Source organism: Oryzias latipes, chromosome 6, assembly GCF_002234675.1.
Source record: "Oryzias latipes chromosome 6, ASM223467v1".
Lineage (NCBI taxonomy): Eukaryota > Metazoa > Chordata > Actinopteri > Beloniformes > Adrianichthyidae > Oryzias > Oryzias latipes.
In genome coordinates this window covers 30001723-30027426 of record NC_019864.2, presented here as the reverse complement: position 1 = coordinate 30027426, position 25704 = coordinate 30001723, and the positions used below count along the sequence as shown (strand labels likewise).

General features: G+C 43.8%; 1 protein-coding gene across 2 annotated transcripts in view; it reads right to left on the bottom strand.

The window, feature by feature from the left end:
- LOC101157694 (tetraspanin-9) overlaps positions 1-25704 on the bottom strand; it is a 285376-nt gene that overhangs the window by 34136 nt on the left and 225536 nt on the right. For both annotated transcript variants that reach the window (XM_011476510.3, XM_004069855.4), the window contains one exon: positions 20216-20407. In XM_011476510.3, coding sequence (XP_011474812.1) covers positions 20216-20407 — 192 coding nt within the window. The remainder of the gene's footprint in view (positions 1-20215; positions 20408-25704) is intronic.

Below are 25704 nucleotides of genomic sequence, written 5' to 3'. Positions count from 1 at the left end.
TTTGGTATTGTGTGTGTAAGATTTTGGTAGTGTGTCTAAGAGTTTGGTCATATTTGTGTAACAATTTGTATTTGTTTATTAAAGTCCTAGTGTGTGTTAAGTTTGATAGTGTTTGTGTAAGGGCATACTACTGTAGTGTTTGTTTATAATAATCGTAGTACTTGTGTAATCGGTATACCAGTGTTTGTGCATCGTGTCTCGTATGGTCTCTCAGCTTTCCTGTGTACACTTACGGACATGTGTGTGTATTTGTGTGTGTGTACCTGTGAATTAGTGAGATGGTGTGTGGCCTTTGACCTTTTGCTGGTGTTTCAAATCATCAAATTCAGTAAGACAATCTTTGTAAGACAATCTTTGTACCCTAGTGATGAGCAGCCCAAGTGGAAACATGAATGAAAAGCGATGGAGTCCGTTTAGGAAGAGTCATAAAATCTCAGAAGTTGAAAAAGATTGAAAGGTTCAGTTCTTTTTTCTACAAGTAAACATGGTAGTGGGTCACTTTTTACTCTCACAACAACACAAGGGTTGAACAAGGCGGGTTTTGTTTGGAGTAACCCCGGAAACTTCAGGTGAACACGAATGCTCGGACCGGTTTGCTCAGATCACATGTAAATAGTCTTTGATCTTTTAGTGTGATGACCACAACACCTTTCGTCAGCAGTCGCCCCAACTTTTGGGTGTGTTTGATTAGACGAGAAAAATGACTCCCAGAGGAGAACCTCTGCTATAAACAGACAATAAATGTTCTGGCATGGAGGCGCGGCGGCGTCTAATGAGAAACACTCCCTGTTTGAGTCGTCTCTTCCATTCATCCTCCCCCCTCCATCCCCATCGCTGCTTCACGGTTAAGCAGGTGAAGCAGGCCTCGTTTAATATGGAGGATTTGGTGGGCTTTTGAGTGATGCAAGAGCTTCAAGGGACTGAGCTGTTTGTGATGTTAAGTAGTCAGAGCCCCAATTCCACTTCTCATTTAAACTTTCTACAGATGAAAGTTTTCTCGCATTTGTTTTTCATCGGCACAACCCTCATTCCACTTTCTTAATTAACTTGTTGCTCAGGATAAACCACTTGTTCCACTTTAGGCAAACAATGCAACGGCAATAATTAAGAATAGGCTTTGGAATAAAAGATAAAACAATCGGAATTATTGAGCCAGTAAGTATCAAGTGCTTTTCATGCCACTTTTAAAAAGGACAATAATGTGAAGCCATAATTAACAATATTGTCTACTGACGGATTTATTTTTAGTTTATTGCAAAAAAAAAAAAGCATGGAAATTGTCTGCATTTGCCGTTAGCTCCAATTTAATTTAGATTATATGCAAACCAAATTTTTAGACTGCTATTGTGACTTTGCTCTGACTTGCAGAACAATATACTAACTTTATTTAAAAAAAAGTTCTTTTCAACTGTTTTCTATTCTCAATAAACAAACCAGATCCCACAGATCAGGGTACAATGTTGATTTACGCATAAGGGAATTCTGTTTCCAGCCAATTGTCAGTCAGGCCGCAGTACAGTCTGCAAAATAAGGACTTCTGCCTGGATGAATGATTGGAGACTCTGAAGACGGCGCTGAAAGGAGGCCGAGACAGCGGGACGTCCAGGGACAAAAACAAAACAAAAATTAAAGACAAGACGCAGATAAGACTGCAAAACAAAAAATCTTTAAAAGATTTACCTTTTTTGTAAAAACAATTCCTTAAATATGTTCCCTTAGTTTTTTTTATATTTTTAAAAACTGTTTAATAATCCAAAATTACATAATTTAGGTTTTTCTTCTAGATTTCATGAAAATTTGAATCAAGTCCAACAGATTTAACTGATATTTATTTGCGTCATTTGTCACTTTTACAAAGCTATCTTTAAGAAGCTGCTACGTGTTATGCTAACCCAAAATGTTACAATTATGATAAAAAAAGATGAAAAACAAAAGAAAGCAAGACTAAGAGAAAATTTTTACACCAGAATCCCCAGATCATGTAAAAAAAACTTTTTGTGTTGTGTTAGCATTGAAGCTACCACTTTGCCAAAATTAGCATCTTTTGAAAAACGTTTTCAAGATCCATGCAGTGACAAATGTGTTTTTGCTGTTTTTAACGTAAGAAAATTAAAAGTAAAATGGCATTTCTAAGCATTTCTTTTATTGAAAATTGTTGTGAATCAGTAGCAGATGAAAAAATGCAATTTTAAAAAGAGCTGATTTGTGACGAAGTAAATATGCTGGGGGTTTCCTACTTCAAGATCTCAACAATGGGAAGGGGAAAAGGGGGTAGGGTTGCTCCGCGCCAACATTCCCGCCCACAACTCTTATTCCTGCCACTCTACAGAAACTATGTCCTAGAAAACGACACAGGTTTTTAGATATAGGCTAAAAAAGGCATCATCATACTGAAAAAGACCACTGGGAACCCTCTAACAATAGTCTCATTGTTGATAAACCTTCTTGCATTTTTACTTACAATGGTAAAAAACAGTGGAGAACAAAAACTGATGTCTAAACAAAAAGGACAGAAGTGACATTGAAGTCTCAGAATGACATTAAAATACTGAAACACAAAAAATATAAAGCTTAAGAAGAAGTTTGTAGAATTTGTTTACTGAAATTCCAGGTTACGACTTCAGCTCAGGCCTATTTATAATAAATTTAGTTGAGCTGGACTGTTGAATTATCAAAATTTTTCAGGGCCAGCCCCTACCCCCCACATCCCCCATTATCTAATATCCCTCTTTCTTCCTCCCTCCTTTCCTTTTCCGTCCGGTCAAACACAAAAGATTTTCAAATATGATTAAAATGAATAAAGTTTGGCCTTGATTACAAAAGGGGTTTATTCAGACAAACCTCTGGTTTATCAGAAGATTTATAACCTCTGTTGTTAAAATGAAATATGTCCAACACAAGAGGCCTTCAGCCCTCATCTGTTTGCCCAGCTGTTGGACAGGACAAGTTAAAAAAAAAAATTGCAGGGCCACACATTCATGTTGGGTAATGACAAAGGGTTATAGGAAATATTAACTCTTCTATAATAGAAAATGGTGTCGGGAAAGAATACTTATTTTCTTCTGTTACAAAGTTGTGACTGCAAACAGCAGAGCAGTACATTGCCGTTTTCATCTGCAGCTAAAAACCAGGGATCCAAATCTTGCTCAAGTAAATATGATGCTTTCAGAATGATGGGTTTTTGCTGCAAGCAGGAAATTATGGGATAGCTCCTGCATTTAGGTAAAAACAGGTGAAAATATAATATCTCACTGGATTTTTGCAAGTCTAAGCAAGTGCTATGACACGAAACAATGTACTTTTGACAGGTTAAAAGTGAAAAAGCCGCAGTTTGCATTATGGTAATCAATGACAGTTCAATAAAAAGATCATATTCATGCAGGGTAGTAATAATTCTCTTCTTTTAACAAAACTCTATAATTGAATGTTTTTTTCTTTTTTTAATTGTTTAATTATTTTTTCAATCTAAATTTAAAATGGGATTTCTTTATTTTATTTTTTGTTTTCACAGATGCATCACGAAAGAACCATGTTAAAACCACGGAAGAAGTACAAATAAACTACGCAAAAAACAAATAAATCAATGTAGAACATGAACCGTGTGTGATTACTGCACTGTTTATGCAATTCATTAGTGATTCATGCGTCAGTTAAGTAATTTAAACATGATGTGTGCGCCATATACGTGATATAAAAGTTACACATGGATGGTACATGCGTGAAAAGTCCGTTAGACATACATGAAACGGTCATGGAAAGTCAAGAAATTCGCGTGTGCATCTTGCAAAAATCCCACACATTTGCTTAAGATTTACGTAATAATTGCGTATAAACTACACATAATAAACTGTGTAATTCTCAACTGATCAAAAACTCGTCGGCAGAAACCCTCGACAGACATCTGGACACATCGAGGAACGATGAATGCAAGAAACACTACATACATGACGTATATATAACGCAAGACAGAAAATTGCCACGTTTTAACGTTTTAACATTAAATTTCAGCATGAATACATATTTCCGCACTTTCCGTATGTATTCCCAGCCTCTCAGCATCTTGGGCAGAGATGTGGCAGAGGTGGAGGAGTACAAGTACTTGGGAGTAACCATCGACAACAGACTGAGCTGAGACTGAGTATAAGAAGGCCAGCAGCAGACTCTACTTCCTGAAGAGACAAAGGTCCTTCAACGTGTGCAGCAAGTTGCTCGAGATTTTTTACCAGTCTGTTGTGGCCAGGACTCTGTTCTTCTCTGTGGTCTGCTGGGGGGGGGGGCATATCTGCCAGGGACAGTAAATAGACTGAACAAACTGATTAGAAGAGCTGGCTCCATAATTGGATGTAAAACGGACACGTTTGAAGCTGTGATGAAGAGGAGGACTTTAAATAAGCTCGTATCCATCATGGATAATCCAGAGCATCCTCTCCATCCTGTTCATGACGGTCAGCGGAGCACCTTCTCCAATAGGCTAAGGCAGCTTCGCTGTCACACCAACCGCTACAGGAGATCTTTCCTACCTCACTCCATTGGACTCTATAACTTGTCATCAATGTGCAATAGATAAACTCATGTAACCCTTGTGCTATCCTAGGCACTTTAACATTGGGAGTTGGGTCATCTAGACCCACTAGACAGTGCGCTGAACCTTTTTTCTTCAATGATTTGTGGTCTTCACTGGTGTCCATGGATTACATGAAATCTTTCCACCTTTATCTACCTTTGTCATGGTAGGAAGAACACGTCAATGCAAGGGTGGGGTCATCTAAAATGGCACGCAATACAACTGTTCTTTTTCACTGATGTTTCTTTCTGATTGATTGTTCTGGTCCTCTGTTGTCATCTATTGTTTGTATTTTTGTATCTTGAGCCTAACGCCGACGCTGTAACAACCCAATTTCCCAAGCTGGGATCAATAAAGAATCTTTATCTTATCTTATCTTATTTTTAATGTGAGGTGGGCGCCGTATAAAAGATATAAAGGTTATACGGTACATGTGTGAAAAGTCTGTTAGACAAATGTGGAACGGTCATGGAAAAACACAAAAATGCTAATGCATCTCGCAAAAATCGTTTGTGTGAGAACTACATAATTATTGTGTATGAACTAAACGAAATACGCATAAAATGAAGATCTAAAAACCGAATTCTCGTAAAGACTTGTCAGCCGATACCCCCCAGGGATATCTGCACACATCAATGAATGACGAAGGCAAGAAACACGTATGAATTATCAATTATGTATCACGAAAGAGAAATTTCACATGTGGAAAATGTGCAAAATGAGCGTGGTGGCTGTGTGACACGGCCTTTTGATGGATGCATGATTTCCTTAGGTGTGTAGAGTCTCTGTGTTTGTGGAATGTGTGTCTTTCAGGTGGTTTCAACATGAAACTTTTCTTAACCATTTGGCCAAGCACCAACATCATGTCATGAAGCATTTGCAGTATATCCTTTTTCATTTCAGATATGGAGAAGGCAAATGGAAAATGGCACATTTCATATGATTCAAACACCTGCTGGCATTATGGATGAGTCTGCTGCACCTTCGTCCTATAGAGAAGCGTCACCTGCTTCACTGGAACCTGTTATAGCTGCCGCTGTCTGCTGTTACTTCTTGACAAAGCTGTATATTTGCAAAAAAATAAGGTCTCACTTCCAGTGATTCAAGGTATTGGTGACTTGCAAAGATTTTCATCAGCATAAGAAGTAAGAAACATGAGAGAGAAGCTGCGTCTCTCAGACTATATGCTAATTTCAACATTGCCCTCAGTAAACTTTATCTTTTGCCTTAAAGAAAGGCTGTAAAATGTACAAGCATTACAGTTTTTTAGCATGAGACAGGCAGTCTCCATGAGTCATTTCTTTTAATTTTACTGCATAAGAAGAGAGTTAGGGCTTGCTATAATATTATTTTTATATATAATATATATATAATATTATATATATATATATTAACCCTTGTGCTATCCTAGGCACTTTAACATTGGGAGTTGGATCATCTAGACCCACTAGACCAGGGGTCGGGAACCTTTTTGGCCGAGAGAGCCATAAACGCCACATATTTTTAAATGTAATTTCGAAAGAGCCATACAATAATGTGGTGTCCCTTTCCCACACTGAGGCACGGAGACTTAACCTCATTTAAGGTTCTTTGTTCTTGTTACTGCAGACCGCAACAAACGCCGTACATTTAATTCAGCAACTCCTGAATCTCTCCCGCCGAGACGAGAGCGCTTCTCCCAACTTTATATTCACCTGCTCCCGCTCCAGCCCTCCCATTTCCCTTATTCGGCCCATTGCTGAACCCCATTGGTCCAAACTACCTAACAACAGGCTGAGCGACAGAACTGAGAGCCAATCAGATCTCTAAGTCTCTCAGTTCAATAAACTACAGAACATTTAACGCGGCCCAACAGCCACCCAACTCAGTCCGCGAAAATATGTTTAAAACTAAATATACAAATGAATGTGTGCATTTGATGTAATTTCAACACTTTTAAAGTACAATAAGTCTGTGGATTCTTTTTAATAACATTGTTATGCTGTTGCTAATAAATGATGAGTATTTTTCGTGGTAGTTTTGCTGATGGTCTAGTCTGGTTTATACGTGGTGAGTTTCTGCTTCATGCAGGCGTTGAGACTTTAAACGTGATCTTAGGTCTGAATGTTCTGTAGATGTGAGACAGACATGGAACCAAACACGCACTCACACGCTGCAGTGAGTGACGGGCAGTGGGTTTTACGTTTTTACAATCCCTGCGCGATTCACCTGCTGGCCGTGCCCACAACCCCCCCACCCCCCACCCCCACTCTCTGCTTTCTTCCTCACACATCCCGTCCCCGCTACTGCGGGCTCATTCTCAGAGACCGGAGCGCGCAGTTTTAGGCACGGCGATTCACAGGTTTCCGGCTGGTACAAACTCTGTGAAATAATAGATAATTGTAAACTTGTAGTTTTCTCTCCAAGCACCGCTACTACTGCGCGCCTCTGGCTTCGCCCAGCGCCCGAGAAGGACTGGACTAATGAAAAAAAAAAAGTATAATTAAAGATTTGTCTGCGAGCCACATGTGACCATCAAAAGAGCCATATGTGGCTCGCGAGCCATAGGTTCCCGACCCCTGCACTAGACAGTGCTCTGAACCTTTTTCTTCAATGATTTGTGATCTTCACTGGTGTCCATGGATTACATGAAATCTTTTCACCTTTATCCACCTTTGTCATGGTAGGGAGGTCATGTCAATGTAAGGGTGGGGTCATCTAAGATAGCACAAGGGATATATATATATATATATGTATATACACTGACCAAAAATATAAACGCAACACTTTTGTTATTGCTCCCATTTTTATGGTATGAACTCAAAGATGTGAAACATTTTCCACATAAACAAAATAACCAGTTCTCTGAAATATTGTTCACAAATCTGTCTAAATCTGTGATAGTGAGCACTTCTCCTTTGCCAAGACAATCCATCCCACCTCGCAGGTGTGCCATAACAAGATGCTGATTAGACAGCATGATTATTGCATGATTATTATATTATCGCTATTTTATAAATAAAGTTTGATTTGATTTGATTATTGCACAGGTGTGCCTTAGACTGGCCACAAGAAAGTGTATGTATGTATATGTATGTGTATGTGTGTATGTATGTATGTATGTATGTATGTATGTATGTATGTATGTATGTATGTATGTATGTATGTATGTATGTATGTATGTATGTATGTATGTATGTATGTATGTATGTATGTATGTATGTATGTATGTATGCATGCATGCATGTGTACGCCCCTCTCACCCTCCGCGGGTGGTTTCTCTTCCAAGCTCGCGTCCTCTACCAGAGGCCTGGGAGCTTGAGGGTCCTGCGCAGTATCTTCGCTGTATCCTAGCACTGCACTTTTCTGGACTGAGAGGTCTGAGGTCTTTCCAGGTATCTGTTGTAGCCACTCCTCCAGCTTGGGGGTTACTGCGCCAAGTGCTCCAATTACCACAGGCACCACTGTCACCTTCACTTTCCATGCTTTCTCCAGTTCTTCTCTGAGTCCCTGGTATTTCTCCAGTTTCTCATGTTCCTTCTTCCTGATGTTCCCATCGCTTTGCACTGCCACATCCACCACAACGGCTTTCCTCTGTTCTTTATCCACCACTTCAATATTTATCTTGGTTGCAATGATGCCTGACATGAGCTACCATGTTGTGGAGAGACAGGTTATTGGCCGGTAGTTGGATGGGACTGCACCCTTTGAGGGATCCTTCTGGATCAGGATCATTCGCCCTTCCGTTAGCCATTCTGGGTGAGTCCCATCTCTTAGCAGCTGGTTCATTTGTGCTGCCAGGCGCTCGTGGAGTACGGTAAGCTTCTTTAGCCAGTAGGCATGTATCATGTCAGGGCCCGGTGCTGTCCAGTTCTTCATACCTGAGACTCTTTCTTGGATGTCTGCCACTGTGATGGTTACTGGATTCTGTTCAGGGAGGTTGCTATGTTATTTTCTCAGAGAGACCAGCCACTGGGCATTGCTGTTATGTGCTGTCTCTTTCTCCTATATACTTTTCCAGTACTGTTCAGTTTCTAGCCTTGGTGGGTCTGCTCAGCTGTTTTGACCCTGCCACTGAGCGTACACTTTTGCAGGTTGAGTTGCGAACAACCTGTTTATTCGTCTGGCTTCATTGTCTCTTGTGTACCTCTTTAGGCGGCTGCTCAAGACTAGGAGCCTTTGTTTGGCAGTTTCCAGTGCTTCAGGTATGGGCATCTGGCTGTATCTCTTAGGTACTTGCTTTCTCATTGTACCTCTTCGAGCCTCTGTCAGCTTATTCACATCCTTCCGAGTTGCCTTGATTTTGGCCTCTAAGCGTTGCTTCCATGGTGGGTACTAATTTCTTCCATGGTTCATTGGTTTCTGTGATGGTCGTGGTAGGAATTGCCCTCAATGCTTCATTCACAGTTTCCAGTAGACATTCAGGCGGTACATCACTTAACCGTTGTAGCTGGTGTTGGGGTTGCCTAGTGTTCATTGTAGGCATGATCTTGTCTTTCAGGTCAGTTGCTGCCTCGCTCAGTGTAATTGTGGTTGTTGGGGCTGTGTACCCAATCTCAGGGTGGGAGTGTGGCATAACCTCCTCTCTGACTGGCTCTCCCGTGGCATTGTATTGTATCGCTTCAATCTCAAGTTGTGATAGGAGTTGCCGTTTGTGGATGTTAGAGCACTGGGCTACATGTTGTTTGGCAGTTAGCCTTGATTGTGGGTTTCGAAGCATCCATTCATTCCACATTCTCTGCATGTAACCCCTCTGGGTGGGATTACTTGAGTAGTAGCATTCTAACATAACCTTGTTCTCACATCTAGTCCATATCCGTCTTGTTCCAGTAGCCCACTTTCCATCAGGGTGCTCTGGTCCCTCAGCACCTGACGCAGAGCTTGTTTGGCCGGGCGACGTCTGAGCCGGCATGACATGTGGTTCATTGTCTCTCATGTTGTGAGGTAGGCATTAGCGTTAAGGGTCTTGCCCAAGGACCTTCACTGGGTGATGTTTATTGCCCGTCATTGTTATGGTAATTGCCCCTTTTCCATTGCTATTTTTCCATTACCATTAATTGTTCATTCCGCCCTGGGAATTGAACCCGGGTTTCCTGCATGACAGTCCTGCACCTTACCAACCGTTGCCAAGTTAACCATGCGACTCATCCTTGAGGGAGGGTTGTTTCGCTGTGGCGACCCCTGATGGGAGAAGCCGAAAGTGAAAGAAGATATATATACATATATATATATATAAAACGCCCCTCTCACCCTCTGTGGGGGGTTTCACCTTCACTTTCCAGGCTTTTTCCACTTCTTCTCTGAGTCCCTGGTATTTCTCCTGTTTCTCATGTTCCTTCTTCCTGATGTTCCCATCGCTTGGCACTGCCACATCCACCACAACGGCTTTCCTCTGTTCTTTATCTACCACTACAATGTCTGGTTGGTTCGCCATTACCATCCTATTAGTCTGGACCTGGAAGTCCCACAGGATCTTTGCCCTCTCATTCTCTACCACCTTTGGAGGTGTTTCCCATTTTGAGCTTGGGGTTTCCAGTCCATTTTCTGCACACATGTTCCTGAATATTATTCCAGGCACTTGGTGGTCCCTGCCAGCATCTTACACCCTGCAGTTATGTGCTGGATTGTTTTAGGTGCCTCTTTGCACAGCCTACACCTTGGGTCTTGTCTGGTGTGTTAGATCTGAGCCTGTATCGCTCTGGTGCTCAGGGCTTGTTCCTGAGCTGCCAGGATGAGCGCTTCAGTGCTTTCCTGGTAGGACTTCTTGATGTCAGCCACTTCAGTTATGGTCCGGTGGTACATCCCATGCAGGGGTTTGTATCCATATACGCCATTTATTGGCCGGTAGTTGGATGGGACTGTATCCTTTGAGGGATCCTTCTAGATCAGAATCGTTCGCCCTTCCGTTAGCCATTCGGGGTGAGTCCCATCTCTTAGCAGCTGGTTCATTTGTGCTGCCAGGTGCTCGTGGACTGCGGTGGGCTTCTTTAGCTAGTAGGCATGTATCATGTCAGGGCCCGGTGCTGTCCAGTTCTTCATACCTGAGACTCTTTCTTGGATGTCTGCCACTGTGATGGTTACTGGATTCTGTTCAGGGAGGTTGCTATGTTATTTTCTCAGAGAGACCAGCCACTGGGCATTGCTGTTGTGTGCTGCCTCTTTCTCCCATATACTTTTCCAGTACTGTTCAGTTTCTAGCCTTGGTGGGTCTGGAAAGTATGGAAAGTATGTTTCCAGGTATGGGCCTCTGGCTGTATCTCTTAGGTACTTGCTTTCTCATTGTACCTCTTTGAGTCTCTGTCAGCTTACTCACATCCTTCCGAGTTACCTTGATTTTGGCCTCTAACCGTTGCTTCCATGGTGGGTATTGTTTTCTCCCAAGCTGTGTTTGGTCTGTAATGTTTCTCATGTATAGAGAGAAAGAATGTTAAAGAAATCCAGGAAATCACATTGTTTGATTTTGAAATAATCTATTGGAACAATGGAGCAGAAAATAAGGATTTATCTCCCATTATAAATGCATTAATGTTACCGGATTGGACGGGTTATGTGTGTAAAAGACCACCCTTAAACACTCAGACTGCAACCTCTCCACCAAGATCAAAGATCAGGATGGACTGATCCACATAAACAATCAGCTGGATGAGAAGATGATCAACTGTTGGAACAATTATTAGAAAATGGAAGAAATGCAGGACCACTGAGGATCTTAGTCCACCATGAGGTCCATGCAAGATCTCACCCAGCGAGGTGCAAACGATCTTAAGAACGGTGAGAAAACAGCCCAGAATTACACTGGTCAATGACACGAAGGGAGCTGGAACAGTTTCAAAGGTTGCTGTAGTAATCCCCGATGTCATCATCCTGCAGAGCTCCAAATATCCTCCTGCTTAAACTAGCTCATGTCCAGATCCGCCTGAACTTCTCCAGAGACCATCTGGATTACCCAGAGGAGAAGATCATGTGGTCAGACAAAACCAAAATGGAACTCTTTGGTATAACACTAGAACGTCCGTAGGGCAGCCATTTGGCTTTTCTACCTACAATGTCCAAGGGACAGCCAAGTGGCTGGATTAGTTAAAATTAACATGCCCAAAGAGCAGCCTTCAACATAGTTTGCACATGAACAGCACAGCCATTAGGTTGTTCTTTTGGCATGCAAAAAGGACAAGCCAAGTGGCTGCGCAAGTTTTCACTATTTCCCCTCACCTCTGTCACTTCTAGTAAGAGGTCACCACAGTTTTTTTCTTTTTTCTTTTTTGGCTGAGATTTATCGTTCATGCACAAGAGACACTTCTTTACCGACATAATACTGAAATGTTCAAGCAAAGAAATCATGTGGTAAAAGTCATATATTCAACCCACTACTTGTCTGCGCATACTTGGTACTGCCCCAAAATCTCCTTTCTGCATTTGCCACATGGTAAACTTGTAGCAATCAACAAAGCGCACTCTGGCATTATTGTTCTTGTACTGACTATTCACCTGGCATATTGCCCGTTTCCCTTTGCCAGGTATGGGAGCTTGCCACCAAAAACGGTATTCCTTTTTCGCCTTCTCAGCTCCCGCATGTACCTGTGCAAGGTTTTTTTACTGATTCTGGAAGCTCCCAGTGAATTTTGCCTGGTTGAAAGTTTGATGCAGTTGGCAACAACAAACCCACAAACATTGGAGATTGCAGGAAACCTGTCAGTCCCAACTTGTTCCATGCGCGTGCCCTTGACATCAAAGTGTAAATGCCGCATGATATCTTTGAAGTGGTTTCTGACCATAATTTTTTTAGATCAGTGGATTTCCCATTTTCGCCAACCATCTTGCATCTTGCGTTTTGCATGGATGGAAGTTTTATCCCCCCCTCACAAGGAGGATGGCAATGAACCCCATTAGTTCAGGGAGGGCCATGAACCAGCTGTCATCTTCTGTCTGACGTTCATGCTGAACAACACAGTCCCGAATAGTCTGAAGCATGTTCAGAGTGAGGAAACACAGGAAACTCTGTAAGCGAGTCGACACCGTACTTTTGACCAAAGCAGTTGGCTCTTCCTCAGCAATTGGGCTGTGATGGAGAGGCCTCCCAACCTTTTCTGAATGCCACATCGTGCCATCTTTTATCTTCTCTGTTGGCACAGTGTGTCTCCTCTCTGTCGTCCTCTCTTTTCTGATGGCAATGAAATCTCCTCATCAGTGATCTGATTTCTGAGATCTGAGCAATGCAAACCTTCAGCAATGTAAAGATATGTTATTTCACTTGTTTATTTTAATTTTTTTTTGTTTTTTGTTGAATTCTAGTTGAAACTATAAATTCCAAAACATGTCAAATAGGCCTCCTTTGCCTCCCCAGTCCAAGAAACATGCAGTTAAATTAAATTACTCTTAATTTCTCCTAGGTGTGTATGTGAGTGTGCCTGGTTATTTATCTATGTGACCCTCCAATGGACTGGTGACCCATCCAGGGTGTACCCCTCCCCAGTTGCTTGTGACTACCTGGGATGTGCTCCAGCAGACCCCTGTGATCCTGACCAAGATGAGCAGGCACAGAAAATAAATGGATAGACAACTGCTAGAATCAGCAAATGAGAACAGGATGTTCATGAAATCTTATCAAAAGAAATATCAGCCTGAGTCCAGCTAAAGGACTTTCTCGTCTCCCTCATAGTCAAATGGGTTGACTTGCTCCAGGATCATTTTTTTTTTTTTTTTTTTTTTTAACTTGTCCTGTCCAACAGCTAGGCAGACAGATGAGAGCTGAGGGCCTCTTGGGTTGGACATATTTTACTTTAACAAGAGGGGTTATTAATCTTCAGACAAACCAAAGGTATGTCTGAATAAACCCCTTTTGTAATTGAGGCCAAACTTTATTAATTTCAAACATGTCTGAAAATCTTTGGTGTTGGACCGGACGGAAAAGGAAAGAGGGGAAGAAGAAAGAGGGACGTTAGAGAGAGGGGGGGTAGGGGGTGATAATAGGAGGGGAAGGGGGATAAGACCATGAAGCAGCATAAAGCAACAAGTTTACTGGTTGTTAATCATTATGGTAAGGTTCAAATGTAAAAAAAAAACAAAAAAAAAGGGCGGAGCCTGTCCACACACACACTCAAATGTTATAAACACACCTGTTAGTTGCAAAAATGTCCACCTGTCGACATGTACACAAAACAGATAGTGTTCACACGCATACTTATGCCTTAAAACCAACTAGTGTGAAATATTTCAGTCATTCAGTCTGTTGAGCTGACACCTGTGCTCAGGTGAGTGTTTATGTTCTTCTAAAATGGATGGTGGAACGTGAAAAGAAGGAGGGAGAGTGCCCAGCCATCCCCACCCCAAGACCCCCACCGCACCAGCAGCGGCAGCCGGATTCCCCCCAACACCACACGGGAACCGGCAGGGAACAACCGCCGCCCGGGCGACCAAGCCCGCCACCCAGGCCAGGGCCAGCAGGGCCGCCGCAAGGCCCCCAGAGCCAGAGAGCAGGGAGGCACGGAGGGAAAGAGGGCGCCGCCCCAGCCCAACCAGGAGAGCAGCCCCCCCGCCGCGCCGGGAGAACCCAACGCAGGGCCCCACCGGAGAAGGACGCCCACAGCCCCAGACGAGCACCCCACCACCACCCAGGAGTTCCGGGCATCCCCCCGCCCCAACCCCAGGTACGGGCCAGGACCCCCCAAGGGAGACCCACTCCGCACTCCAGGCAGCCATCCGCCCGGCCAACGGTTGGTCCAGGGAGGAGCGAGGCAGGGGCCCGCCGCCCCCGCCCAGGAGGGGGGAACCCCGGGGAAAAAAGAGGGCCCACAAGGGGTGTTGTAAATATGGCCCGACCAGGCTCGGCCACAGTTGGAAATTTGGCGGGGCCCAGCACTCAGGAGCAAGGACCAGAACCCACCCCCCAGGGACACGAACACCCCCGGCTCAGATGTAATGTGAACCCCCCCACCGCGCGGAGAGAGCACCGCCGGGCCCAGGAAGCCAGCACCCCGGGGACACAGCCGCCGTTGCAAAGGGGCCCGTACCCCCCACCAGGGAAGAGGCAGGGGACAGATGGTCCTAGGTCCCACCTTCCTTGCAAAATGTGTGTGCGTGTATGTGTGTTTGAGAGAGTGTGTGTGTGCATGTGTGTGTGTTTATGTTGGGATGTATATATTGAGGGGGGAGGGGTGTGTGTACTAAGGGGGGTGCGGTTAAAATTGGCGGGTAGGGCACTAAGGGGACGTCTCCTGATTACTCACAGTGACGTCCCCTCACCCTCCCCACCAAGGGGCCCTAAATGTCTAAGGTGCGGTTAAAATTGGCGGGTAGGGTGCTAGGAGGACATCCGCTGCTTGCTGGCAGTGATGTCCAAGCACCCCCCCTACCAAGGGCCCTACATGTCTAAGGTGCAAATAAAACCGAAAGAGGGGGGGCCCACTCCATACGGCAACCACAGGAGGGGGGTCACTGCCTAGTAAACCCCCCCCCCAAGGCTCATCGCAGGCTAAGCCCCCCACCCCCTCACCCTATTATGAGGTTATATGAGGAAGGGGGTAAGTTGGGGACAGATGATAGACTGTCCCCCGGTGGTCAAACAGCCGTCCCCCCCCCCCCCCCCCCCCAGCAAGGGGGCCAGGCCCACCCAGCCCCGGGGCCCCACCCCCGGAGGCGCAGACACCCCAGGCCCAGCACCACCACCCCCACACAGAGAGAGGGGAGCCAGAAAGCGCCGGCCCCCCCCGGAGCAAGCCCAGGCCCCCACCCCCAAACGCCGGCCCTAGAAGAGCTCTGGTCAGGCCTCGACGGGACCGAGGCAGCCAACCGGCCGGGGAAACCGCCGATGGCCTCAGCGGAGACCCCGACCCGTCAACCCCCCCTGCCCCGTACCAATAGTGGCCCCCCCCCTCCCCCAGAATGCCCCCCCACAGGACAGGGCCGACAAGACCCCCACCCCACCCCACCCCCAGACCCCGCAGCCGAAGCGGATGACACCCAGAGCGACCGGGGGCCCCAAGAGGGTTGTCCCGTCCCGCCCCAGAGCCAGGGAAGGGCCGATCCCAGCCCCAGGTGTAGACGGGAAGCCCATCCAGCGCCGCTGGGCCCCCCCCCCCGAGCAGCGCCCCCCGCCAACCCCCCCCAGCACAGGCAAAGGGACCACCCCCCCAAGCCAAGCCAGACCACCACCCCACCCCCCCCACCACGCACCCCCACACCCAAGCCCAGAGGACCACGCAGCGCCCCAGGCCGCCCCACCCAGGCGCCGGACCCGACCCCCCGACCAACGGAGCCCCCACCACCCCCGGCCAGGCACCGGAGGCCCCGACCCCCACCCCGGCCCACGGCAGAAGGGCAAGGAGCAGCGACGACCATGCCCCCCCCACCCCCTAAGTCACGGAGTTAGCTATGGGAGACCAGAGAGACCGAATTCTTTCAAAGTTACTTGAACTTTGGGCTGACATTTTTTCCAAGCTGATATGATCAAGCAGCAGATTTCTGTGTTGACTTATATTTATATTTTTTTTGCTTTTCCAATTTATTAAAATAGTTTTTTTAGCAATGCAAAGAGTTATGAAAATGATAGAGCCTAATCCTCCTTCTACATCGATGGCACTCATGTCACCAAGCACACAAAGTGACGGTGAAGCTGTGATTGAAACCTTAAGCCAGACTGATAGATCGGCACATACCTGCTGCCAGAGAGCCTGGACAGGCGTGCAGAACCATAGTGCATGCATGTAATTGTCGGGTAGATTACTGTCACAGTGCTGACAAATGTCTGAGTTACTGAGACCCATCTTGAACATCCTCTGTCCAGTGTAGTAAATTCTGTGAAGAGTTTTGAAATGGATTAGCTGCAGATTTGGATTTTTTGTCATTTTAAAGGTGTTTAGACAAAGTTCTGACCAAAAACTTTCATCTGTGCTGATGCTCAAATCCGCATCCCATTTTGTTGTCGGAAGTGAAATATTGTTATCTAAATTACATAAAAGTTTGTATATTTTGGAGAGAGTTTTATTCATTGAGAAATTGATCAGAGTGGTAACTACATCTGGTAGCTTTAAATCGTTGTCTCTGTATTTAAACTTTTTAGTAATAATTGATTTAAGTTGCTGATATTCCAAGAAGTTATATATTCCATGTTTGTCTTGAAGTTCCTGGGGAGTTATGAATCTTCTATCAATAATTATGTGCTCTAGTTGTTTTATGCCCCCTGCTTGCCAAGCTGGGAAGTGGATAATTTTTTTGTTTATGAGGATGTCTGGGTTGTTCCAGATGGGTGTCATTTTGCACGGTTGAATTGATGATTTTGATATTTTGAGAAATTCCCACCAGGCTGTTAAAGTGGCATTTATATTAATACTTTTGAAACAATCCTGTTTTTTAACTATTTGACTAATAAATGGAAGATCTGACAGGTTGATCTTTCCACATAACGCCTGTTCCAAGTCTAACCATGAGTTGGTTTCTGGATTATTTTTTAACCATTTTAAGATGTATTGTAATCTATTTGCAAGAAAGTAATTGTGGAAGTTAGGTAATTCTAATCCTCCACAGCTTTTTGCAGATTTTAAAGTTTTTAGACTAATTCTTGCAGGTTTATTGTTCCATAGAAAGCTTGATATGGATGAGTCTAATGTTTTGAACCATTTTAATGGCGGTTGTGTGGGAATCATTGAGAAGAGATAATTAACTTTGGGTAAGATTTTCATTTTAACCGTGGCTACCTTGCCCATAAGGGACAAAGGCAGGTTGGTCCAGCGTGTTAGGTCGTCCTGTATGTTTTTCAGTAATGGGGTGTAGTTTAGCAGCACCAGTTCTGATATTTTGGGGGAAAAATAAATACCTAGATATTTTATATTGCCTGATTTAACTGGTATTGTGAGTCCTTGCTCCGCATTACTGTTCAGTGGTAATAAAACAGATTTATTCCAATTAATGGAATAGTCTGATATAGAAGAGAATTCATTAATGATTGTTGCCGTTTCATTTACAGAATGTATATTACTTAAAAACAGTAATATGTCATCTGCATAGAGACTAATTTTATGATGGCTGTGTTTGGTTTTAATTCCTTTAATACTCTCATTCTGTCTTATTGCTGCAGCTAGAGGCTCGATAAATATTGCAAAAAGCGAGGGGGAGAGTGGGCAACCCTGTCTAGTTCCTCTTCCAAGAAAAAACCTGTTGGAAGTCTGTTTATTAGTTCTAACTGATGCATTGGGGTTGTGATATAATATTTTGATCCAATTGATGAATGATTCTCCAAACCCAAACTTATGGAGGGCAGCAATGAGGAACTTCCAATTAACTCTATCAAAGGCTTTTTCAGCATCCAGTGATAGTATAGTCATTTCCTGGTTTTTGATGGTGGCAAAGTCTATTATGTTAACGAGTCTGCGGACATTGTCATCCGAGTGTCTGCCTTTGATGAATCCAGTTTGATCAAAGTCAATTATGTGAGGAGTGACTTTTTCTATTCTCTGTGCTAGTGCTTTGCAGATAATTTTTACATCTGCATTAATTAAAGAAATGGGGCGATAGCTTGAAGGACTCGTGGGGTCTTTGTCTGGTTTTAGAAGAAGGATAATGTTGGCAGAGTTCATGTTAGGTGGTAGAGATTGGCTTTCATTGATAAATTTTACCGTTTTATAAAACGTTGGTGCCAGTTGTTCCCAGAATTCCTTATAAAACTCTGCAGGAAAGCCGTCAGGCCCTGGTGCTTTACCATTAGGCATAAGTAACAGAGCTTCATGAAGCTCAGACAACGAGAGCGGAGAGTCTAAATTTGTGATTTGATCTTCGTTTAACTTGGGCAGGTTTATATTGTTGAGAAATGAGTTGATGCTTTGTTCTGATGGATTGATCTGTGGAGTGTATAAGTTTTGATAAAAGTCTTTAAACGCATTATTAATTTTTACCGGGTCATGGGTGACATTCCCTGTTTGGTCCATAATCGAAGTGATTGTTGATTTTTCTTTATTAATTTTAAGCTGATTAGCTAGAAATTTGCCAGATTTATTTGAGTTTTCATATCTTTCCAGTCGAAGCCTTTGTATCTGGAATTGTGTTTGTTTATTGATGATGTCATTTAACTGCAGTTTTAAATTTTTCAGGTCGCCCAGTATGTGTTCCTGTGCAGAAGCAGCATAAGCAGTCTCCAGAGTTTTTATTTTATTTCCTAATTCTAATAAATCTGCTTTCTCCTTGCGTTTTTTATGCGTTGAATAAGAGATGATTTTCCCTCTCATGACTGCTTTTGCTGCTTCCCAAAGAATACTTGGTGATATTTCAGAAGTATCGTTGAATTCTAAGAAGGTTGCCCACTCTTTTTTAAAGAATTCAATAAATTCCTGGTCTTTTAACAGAGACGTATTAAACCTCCAGGTTGAACCCGAGGGTCTGGGTACTTCCCTTGAAATAGTAACAGAAACTGGTGCATGGTCACTGATAATAATTGGATGAATGTTGGAACTTTTAATTTCTTTCAAAAGGGAGTTACTGACTAATAAATAATCTAAACGAGATTGTGAATGGTGAACTGGAGAAAAAAAGGTGAACCCCTTAGTGCTTGGATGACATGAGCGCCAAGCGTCGCATGTCCAGGATCATTTTCAATGTCTGCTCAGGGTAGTAAAAATAAGGCATCTTGGTTTTTCAGTTGACACACTGGGAGTCAAAGTTTGTCAAAGCTTGGAGGCTCTTCTGAAGCAGAAAAACCTCCCCCACCCTGATCTGAGTAAAGAATGTGGTTAGCTAGGACATGTCTTCATCCAGATGATCGGGTGGTTGGTGCTGCATTTACAAATGAAAGGTGGCTAATTGAAGGCTGTTGAATTAGTCATTTCGAGCCACCCAGCCATTTGGCTGTGCTCTGGACGCTGCAGGGGGAGTGAAAAATCCTGGGCGTTCTAGTGATAAACGCCACTCGCCGTGTTTGGAGGTGAGAAGAATGTGGAGTTGCGTCCAAAGAACACCATATCTGCTGTGAAGCATGGAGGTGAAAATATCATGGTTTGGGACTGCTCTTCTGCAAAAGGGGACAGGACGACTGATCTGTATGAAGGAAAACATGAATGGATCCAAGATATTTGGACAAGAACCTGTTTCAATCAGCAAGAACATTAAGGATAGGCATGGTTTAATCTTCCAGTGGGACAATGATCCTAAACACATCACCGTGGCAACGAAGGAGTGGCATCGTAAAAAGCAATTTCAGGTTTTGGAGCTGTCTAGCCAGTTTCTGGACCTTAGTCCAACATGGAATCTGTGGAGGGGGTTAGAAGTCTTGCTTTTTCCAGAAAGAGACCCAAAACATCAGAGCTCTAGAGAAGATCTGCATGGGAGTATGGACCAAAATAGCAGCAACAGTGTTTTGTCAACAGGAGACCTTTGACCCCCATCATTAAAACGAGGCTTACCTTACAAAGTAGTGATGTTTTATTATTGCACAAATCCTTTTTTTGCTCCATTTTACAAACACATTCTTTTTAAAAAATGTAACAATGTGATTTCCTGGCTTATTTTTTTATGTTCTTCTCCTCACAGTTAAGGTGTTTCTATGATAAACATTACAGACCAAACTTAGTTTTTTAGGTGAAAAAAACCTCCACAACCAGCGACAGACAAATAATTTTTTACCCCACATGGTGTGTATTTATATGTCAACATTCAAAAAAATTCTCATAAAGAAATTCAGATGTTACTCACACTCAGAAGCAGGCACTTATTCTCCTTGATGGCGCCCAGGCAGCCAAGAAAGCCAGTTACCATGACGATTGCACCTATGGCAATGACCATGTTGGCAGCTGACAGTGAGGGGAATGAGGGTGAGAAGGTGGCGAAGCTGCCCTGCGACACAGAGAGCCAGATGCCCACGCCAAGCAGTCCACAGCCACATAACTGCAAGGCAAAGAGACACGACAGACGGCAAGGTGAGAAATCGCATCGGCAGCGACCTCTTTCGCGACACAGAGACATTATTTACAACTAAGTTCCCTCTTTTAGCTGCGGCCCCTGCAGGCCAGGGCTATGATGATGGTGGACCTCCACTGGAATGCAAGGTTATCTGTTTCCGACTGAAACTGTAAAGCTCGCCTGAGAAAAGCATCAGAAGTCTCAGCCTCCCTCTTGTTTATTCAGCAAACACTGCTGCATAAAGAAGAGCTTTTACACTAATTACAGCCATGATAAGTCAATAACATCTTTGGAGGAGATTACAACAGAATTGGACATGGGCCAACACTAAAATCTACATATTCAAGCTGATTACATAACCCCCAGATCAAGCAAAGATGTAATTACTCCTAACCCCATAAATAAAACTTCAAGCTCACATAACTGAAGTTTGCTTACAGTTGAGGGAGCAATTCCCTGATCTCACCGCGGCGGACCTGGCTGATGTGTGTGACATCTGGAATCATGTTTGTGGAAGGTGCTGGTGTGTTGGTCTGTTTGTCAAAGGGTTCAAACATCATAAACACCACTCAAAATGGCTGAAAATAGAATAAAGGTCTTCCAGAGTTGAATATGTCATGAAAGTATGGCTAGCCACTACGCCTGCTTTCTCTTCTCCTCCTAGTCCCTGCACCCCTGCGCCAGAACACGTCAGCCATATGCAGGGAAAACCTGCAGTGCATGCAAACAAAAAACACATTCATATTCAGCAACCAACATCAGGTGGGAATTATGGAAAAATATGGTTCTGTTTGAAAACTTTATTTTCTACCGAAGAATAATGAGCCCACCACACACAGAAGGGATTTTCAAACATCAAAAGCTGTCAGCTAGCACGCCGACTCATAGGTCGGAATGAACTGGAGTGGAAGCCATCCTACAATAAACAAAATGTGACATTAGTTTGACTAATGGCAGGTCTGTTTATCAGCATTGTGACACTAAAAGTGCTCAAAGTGCCTTAATGCAAACCACTAAGTCCTCTGAACCCAAAAGTAGCTCTTGGTGATGTTGGTTGATGATGTATGAGTAACTCTGGGGCCTCAACGGCGAGCCTCATCAGGCGATGATAGATGCTGAAGGTTTAATGACTCCTACAGGATCTGCAGATTCGTACACCAAACCATCCCATCTCAAGTGTCACATAAACTCCCTCTCACCATCATTAACCTGTGACTTTTGAGCTGAGGAGGTTCAACCGGGAACAGGTTGACCTCAGAGACAGAAACTTGTTTTGCACACAGATAGACAGGATAACAACTGTTAACACGTCCATTACGCGGCCGAGAAAATGATTTAGTTTAGTTAAAAGTAGGAGAAAATAAGTCCCTGAACTAGTGTGAAGTGTATTTAGAGGACAAAATTCCAGCAAGAGTAGAGTGCGTTCGGTAGAGAAGTCTGTTTTAACAGAATGCGCTGTCAAAGTTAGGGGCAATAGGTGGCCGCAAACAGACTTTGACATTTACCCCCTTTGAGAATAGGCCGTTTATTGGGTCACACGCACACAGATAACAGCCCGGACACACCGGTTTTCCAGGCTCATGATAGTGAACGGTATGAGTAAACACCACTTCATGCTGTCTGTTCAAGCTGGGACTGCAGCACGTCTGTTGGGTGTACAGAGCCAGGATGGTGGGCTGGAGGAGGACCACAGTTCTGGTACTCCTCTGTGCTGTCACTGCATTCTCAAACCCTCTTCCGAGTGTTCATAGAAGCAGGAAAAAAACACGGCAGACTTGTTGTTAGTCCATGCATCACTTTTGACTGCTGGCAAACAGAAAAACATCCGTTTTTTTCCATCTCTTCACGTACACCTGGGGTGTCGATGCACCTCATGTTCTGACCCTCTGTTAACAGGAAGTGTTTGTTCAGCGCCAACAGAAACAGGAAACGCTGTTGTTCTCAATGACGCTTTGTCCCTCAATGGATTCCTCGACGTCGGCTTTCTGTTTAATCTGTTTGAATACATAAAGGAAACTTAACAAGGACATCTTTTTTTCTCTGAAATTGCACCAACACTGTGCTGAAGGAGCTTGAGAAGAAAAAAAGATGAATTGGCTCGCTGCAATAGCTTTAATTATTTATATTCTGAATAATTCAAAGACAACTGAATAACTTGGGAGGCACGTGCCTGCCCTGTCTGATTCAACGGCTAAAAACAGGACAGCAAAAGCGCTGATTTAAAATGCTGGTTAAGGTCATGTTTTAATGCCGAGCACCTGATGTGCAGAATTACTGCTATCCAGCAGAACGGCCTTTATATAGTGTGAGGAGGGATTTAAGGAAGCAGGACTAACAGTAAGTTAAAGAGGACAGATGGATCAAGTGGATTTACAACTAGTGAGGGGAGCGCCAAGAGGTTTAAGAGTCCAGGTGGGGAGGAATACTGTGCTTTATTTTAATTGTGTTTAATGCCCGGTGAAGTGAGCCCGTCCAAGTGTGTCACTCTCTTAAGTGACTATGAAACCACCCAACCCCCTTCAACTGTCTAATCTGATTCTAAGAGAAGGACGGTGTAATCTCTGCCCTGCTTTGACTGCTAATTTTACACCACAACTTAATACCAGCCCGTCATAAATCCCCGTTTCCCTGACAGACGATGTACCTCTAATGTGCACCCCCTTGAAGGCCTGACCTTCCATCAAGAGCTTAAAGGGACTTCTGTTCTCAAGTTCACCTTTTGAGACGGTCCAACAACGATTTAGTCACACCCAAAATACTGGAGAGGATGAAGGTCACTTTCAAACTGGAGTAGGTTCATGGATTGGGTTCAAACGGGCTGAGAACGTTGAAAAAAATGGTCTTTCCTTTGTCTGGTTTGCTTTGCACGTTCACACGTTCTCCGAAACAAAGCAGTAACTGAGGAAAACCAAACTTCCTAGAAAAATTAGAGTTCTGAATGCCACTTATGCTAGGATTACATACACAGCTGCCACCGCGCGGGGAGCAGGCATCAGCGGGATCTTCAAGATTAGCTGCTACCGCCTCATTTAAAAAACAATTGTTGGCGTGGTGCCATGGTCATGAATGTAGGCGGTGGTGACGTCATCATGAAATCGCAGGATTTCCAGCTCTGTTGGGACGAAGAGTAAATATTTCCACCAAGCCACCGTCTACTGGATGGGTGTATATAAAAGGCAGCGCACATTATAATTTTTTGACAGCATGCCTCCCAAGAAACACAGCAGGGGCAAAGCCCAGCACCCAAAGCGCAGGTCCAAGGGTCCAACAACACCTGGATTCATATGCAGGACCTACGGTGGCCGGGATCGCCAGGGTCCCGGACCATGTTAGCAGCCATCGTCGAGTGCCCACGCTTTCTAACAGTCAGACGGTGGCTGTGGGACGGCAACACAGGGGTGGCAGTTTGAAATCGGCTGATCATTAGACGATTGGAGACCTTGGAGACCTTCCTATCACTCGATTATCACGCTTCTGCCTTCCTGCCTTCCTGCCTCCAGAGGTACCCGGGCGGCCACTGACCGATGTCCGGTTGCCGATTAATTTGAACTTTTTCTTAAAACCTTGGCAGCCACTATGCGGCATGTTATAATGTGACTGCTGCCTACCTCTAACAAACACTGCTGCACAGACACCTGCGGCATTAGCTGAAAAAACTTGCATTTAGGTTTCCGGGCGGTGAGATTTAGGGATATGGGACCTTTATTGCTTGTTTTAGGTTTTATTGCGATTATTGTGAAAAAGCAGGAAGAAGCTAGAGTCACTAATAGAAATGACTGTACCTCTAATACATCTAAACACCCCGCTGACCATTTTTCAAACTTTTTGTGAGTTCTGCTTCTTAAGTTTAGCATCCTGAATAGTTTTTTTTCTCACTTCCAGGATATTGCAGTTATGCCATTGACTACTTTTAGTTCAGTTTAACCTCAAGAAAATCAAAATTCTTGGTCTAAGGTGGACCAGGTTTTGGTTGCTTAGTCAGCACTTTGCCAAATGAAGGCAATCAAATAAAAATATATCCTGGATTCAATCAAGCTACAAGTCCACAGGAAAAAAATAATACAGTGTTTTTATAAAAGTAAAAGTTTGAGTTCCAATAGTTGTCACACCTAAAGTTGTGACACTGGTTCTCTGCGCCCCCCTAACCTGAATTCCCAGCTGCGCTCAGGAACCATTTGATGTTTTAACCCTTAATCCAACCTTTAGATACTGAAGCCCTCTTTTTAAATTCTTTGGTATGACCCAACTTTGAATTTTAAACACACAATATTCTAGTCTCAGAGCAGAGACCACCAGAACCACAACAAGCCATAGTCTACATTTCACCCAGTATGACCAAATACAACAGGAGGGTCCACAGCCCCAATATCAAATGTTTGAAAGACTACCAAAAAATTCAAACGTTTTAACCCTTTAACACCGGAGATTTAACACTTTACTAACGTAAAATGTTACTCATTTGTCTTTCTCGGCCTCAGATCACAACGGAATTGCATTCATTGGCTAAATGGTTGAAGAGTTACAGTAGCGTGCGTTATTCCGTGTCACTGGTGACAGCTGTGGTTTTAAAGGGTTAATTCTTTTGTTGGTTTTCCAAGAAAAGAGTCTTGACCGGGTCAGCTGCGTTGGGTTAATGGTAGGATCAGACTTACAATAGGATGTGAAAAGAAAGTAAGCAAAACATGTTGAGCTCCATTGTTGTCCTTCTACTTAACCATCCATCCATCTTCTACTTAACCTTTTACAGATTATTCCTTCCTGGAATTTATTGACAGTGCTGTGTGGTACGGAGCCCCTAAAACAGGGGTGTCCAAATGTTTTGCAAGGAGGACCAGATTTGGTGAGGTGAAAATGCGTGAGGGTCAACCAATCGGCCTCCATTGTTTGAACCCTTATACTTACATTTTAATACACATAAACTATTTAATGAAAACTACGTCATGAAAAACAGAATGACAGAATTTAGCCCACTACAGTCAAGAAATCGTACACACAGTTTTTAGAAAGTGCTGGGGGTCACATATTACTGATTTAACGTGTTTATTCACGTCTATCAGTGGGCAACCAAAGCTGACAAACTTTTCAAATTCACTGCAACTTTAAGTGTGTTTCACTGATGGATAAGGTCTTTTGGCATTCTAGTTCTTCGGATGTCTTTCTTGTTTACTTACTGGGGAAAAAAAGCTGTCAGGGCACATCAGCTGCTTTCCCTTCATGTTGTGTTCTATCATGTTGCAGAGCATCCATGCAGCACTGAGCTAGTTATGTTCCAGGTGCTTCCT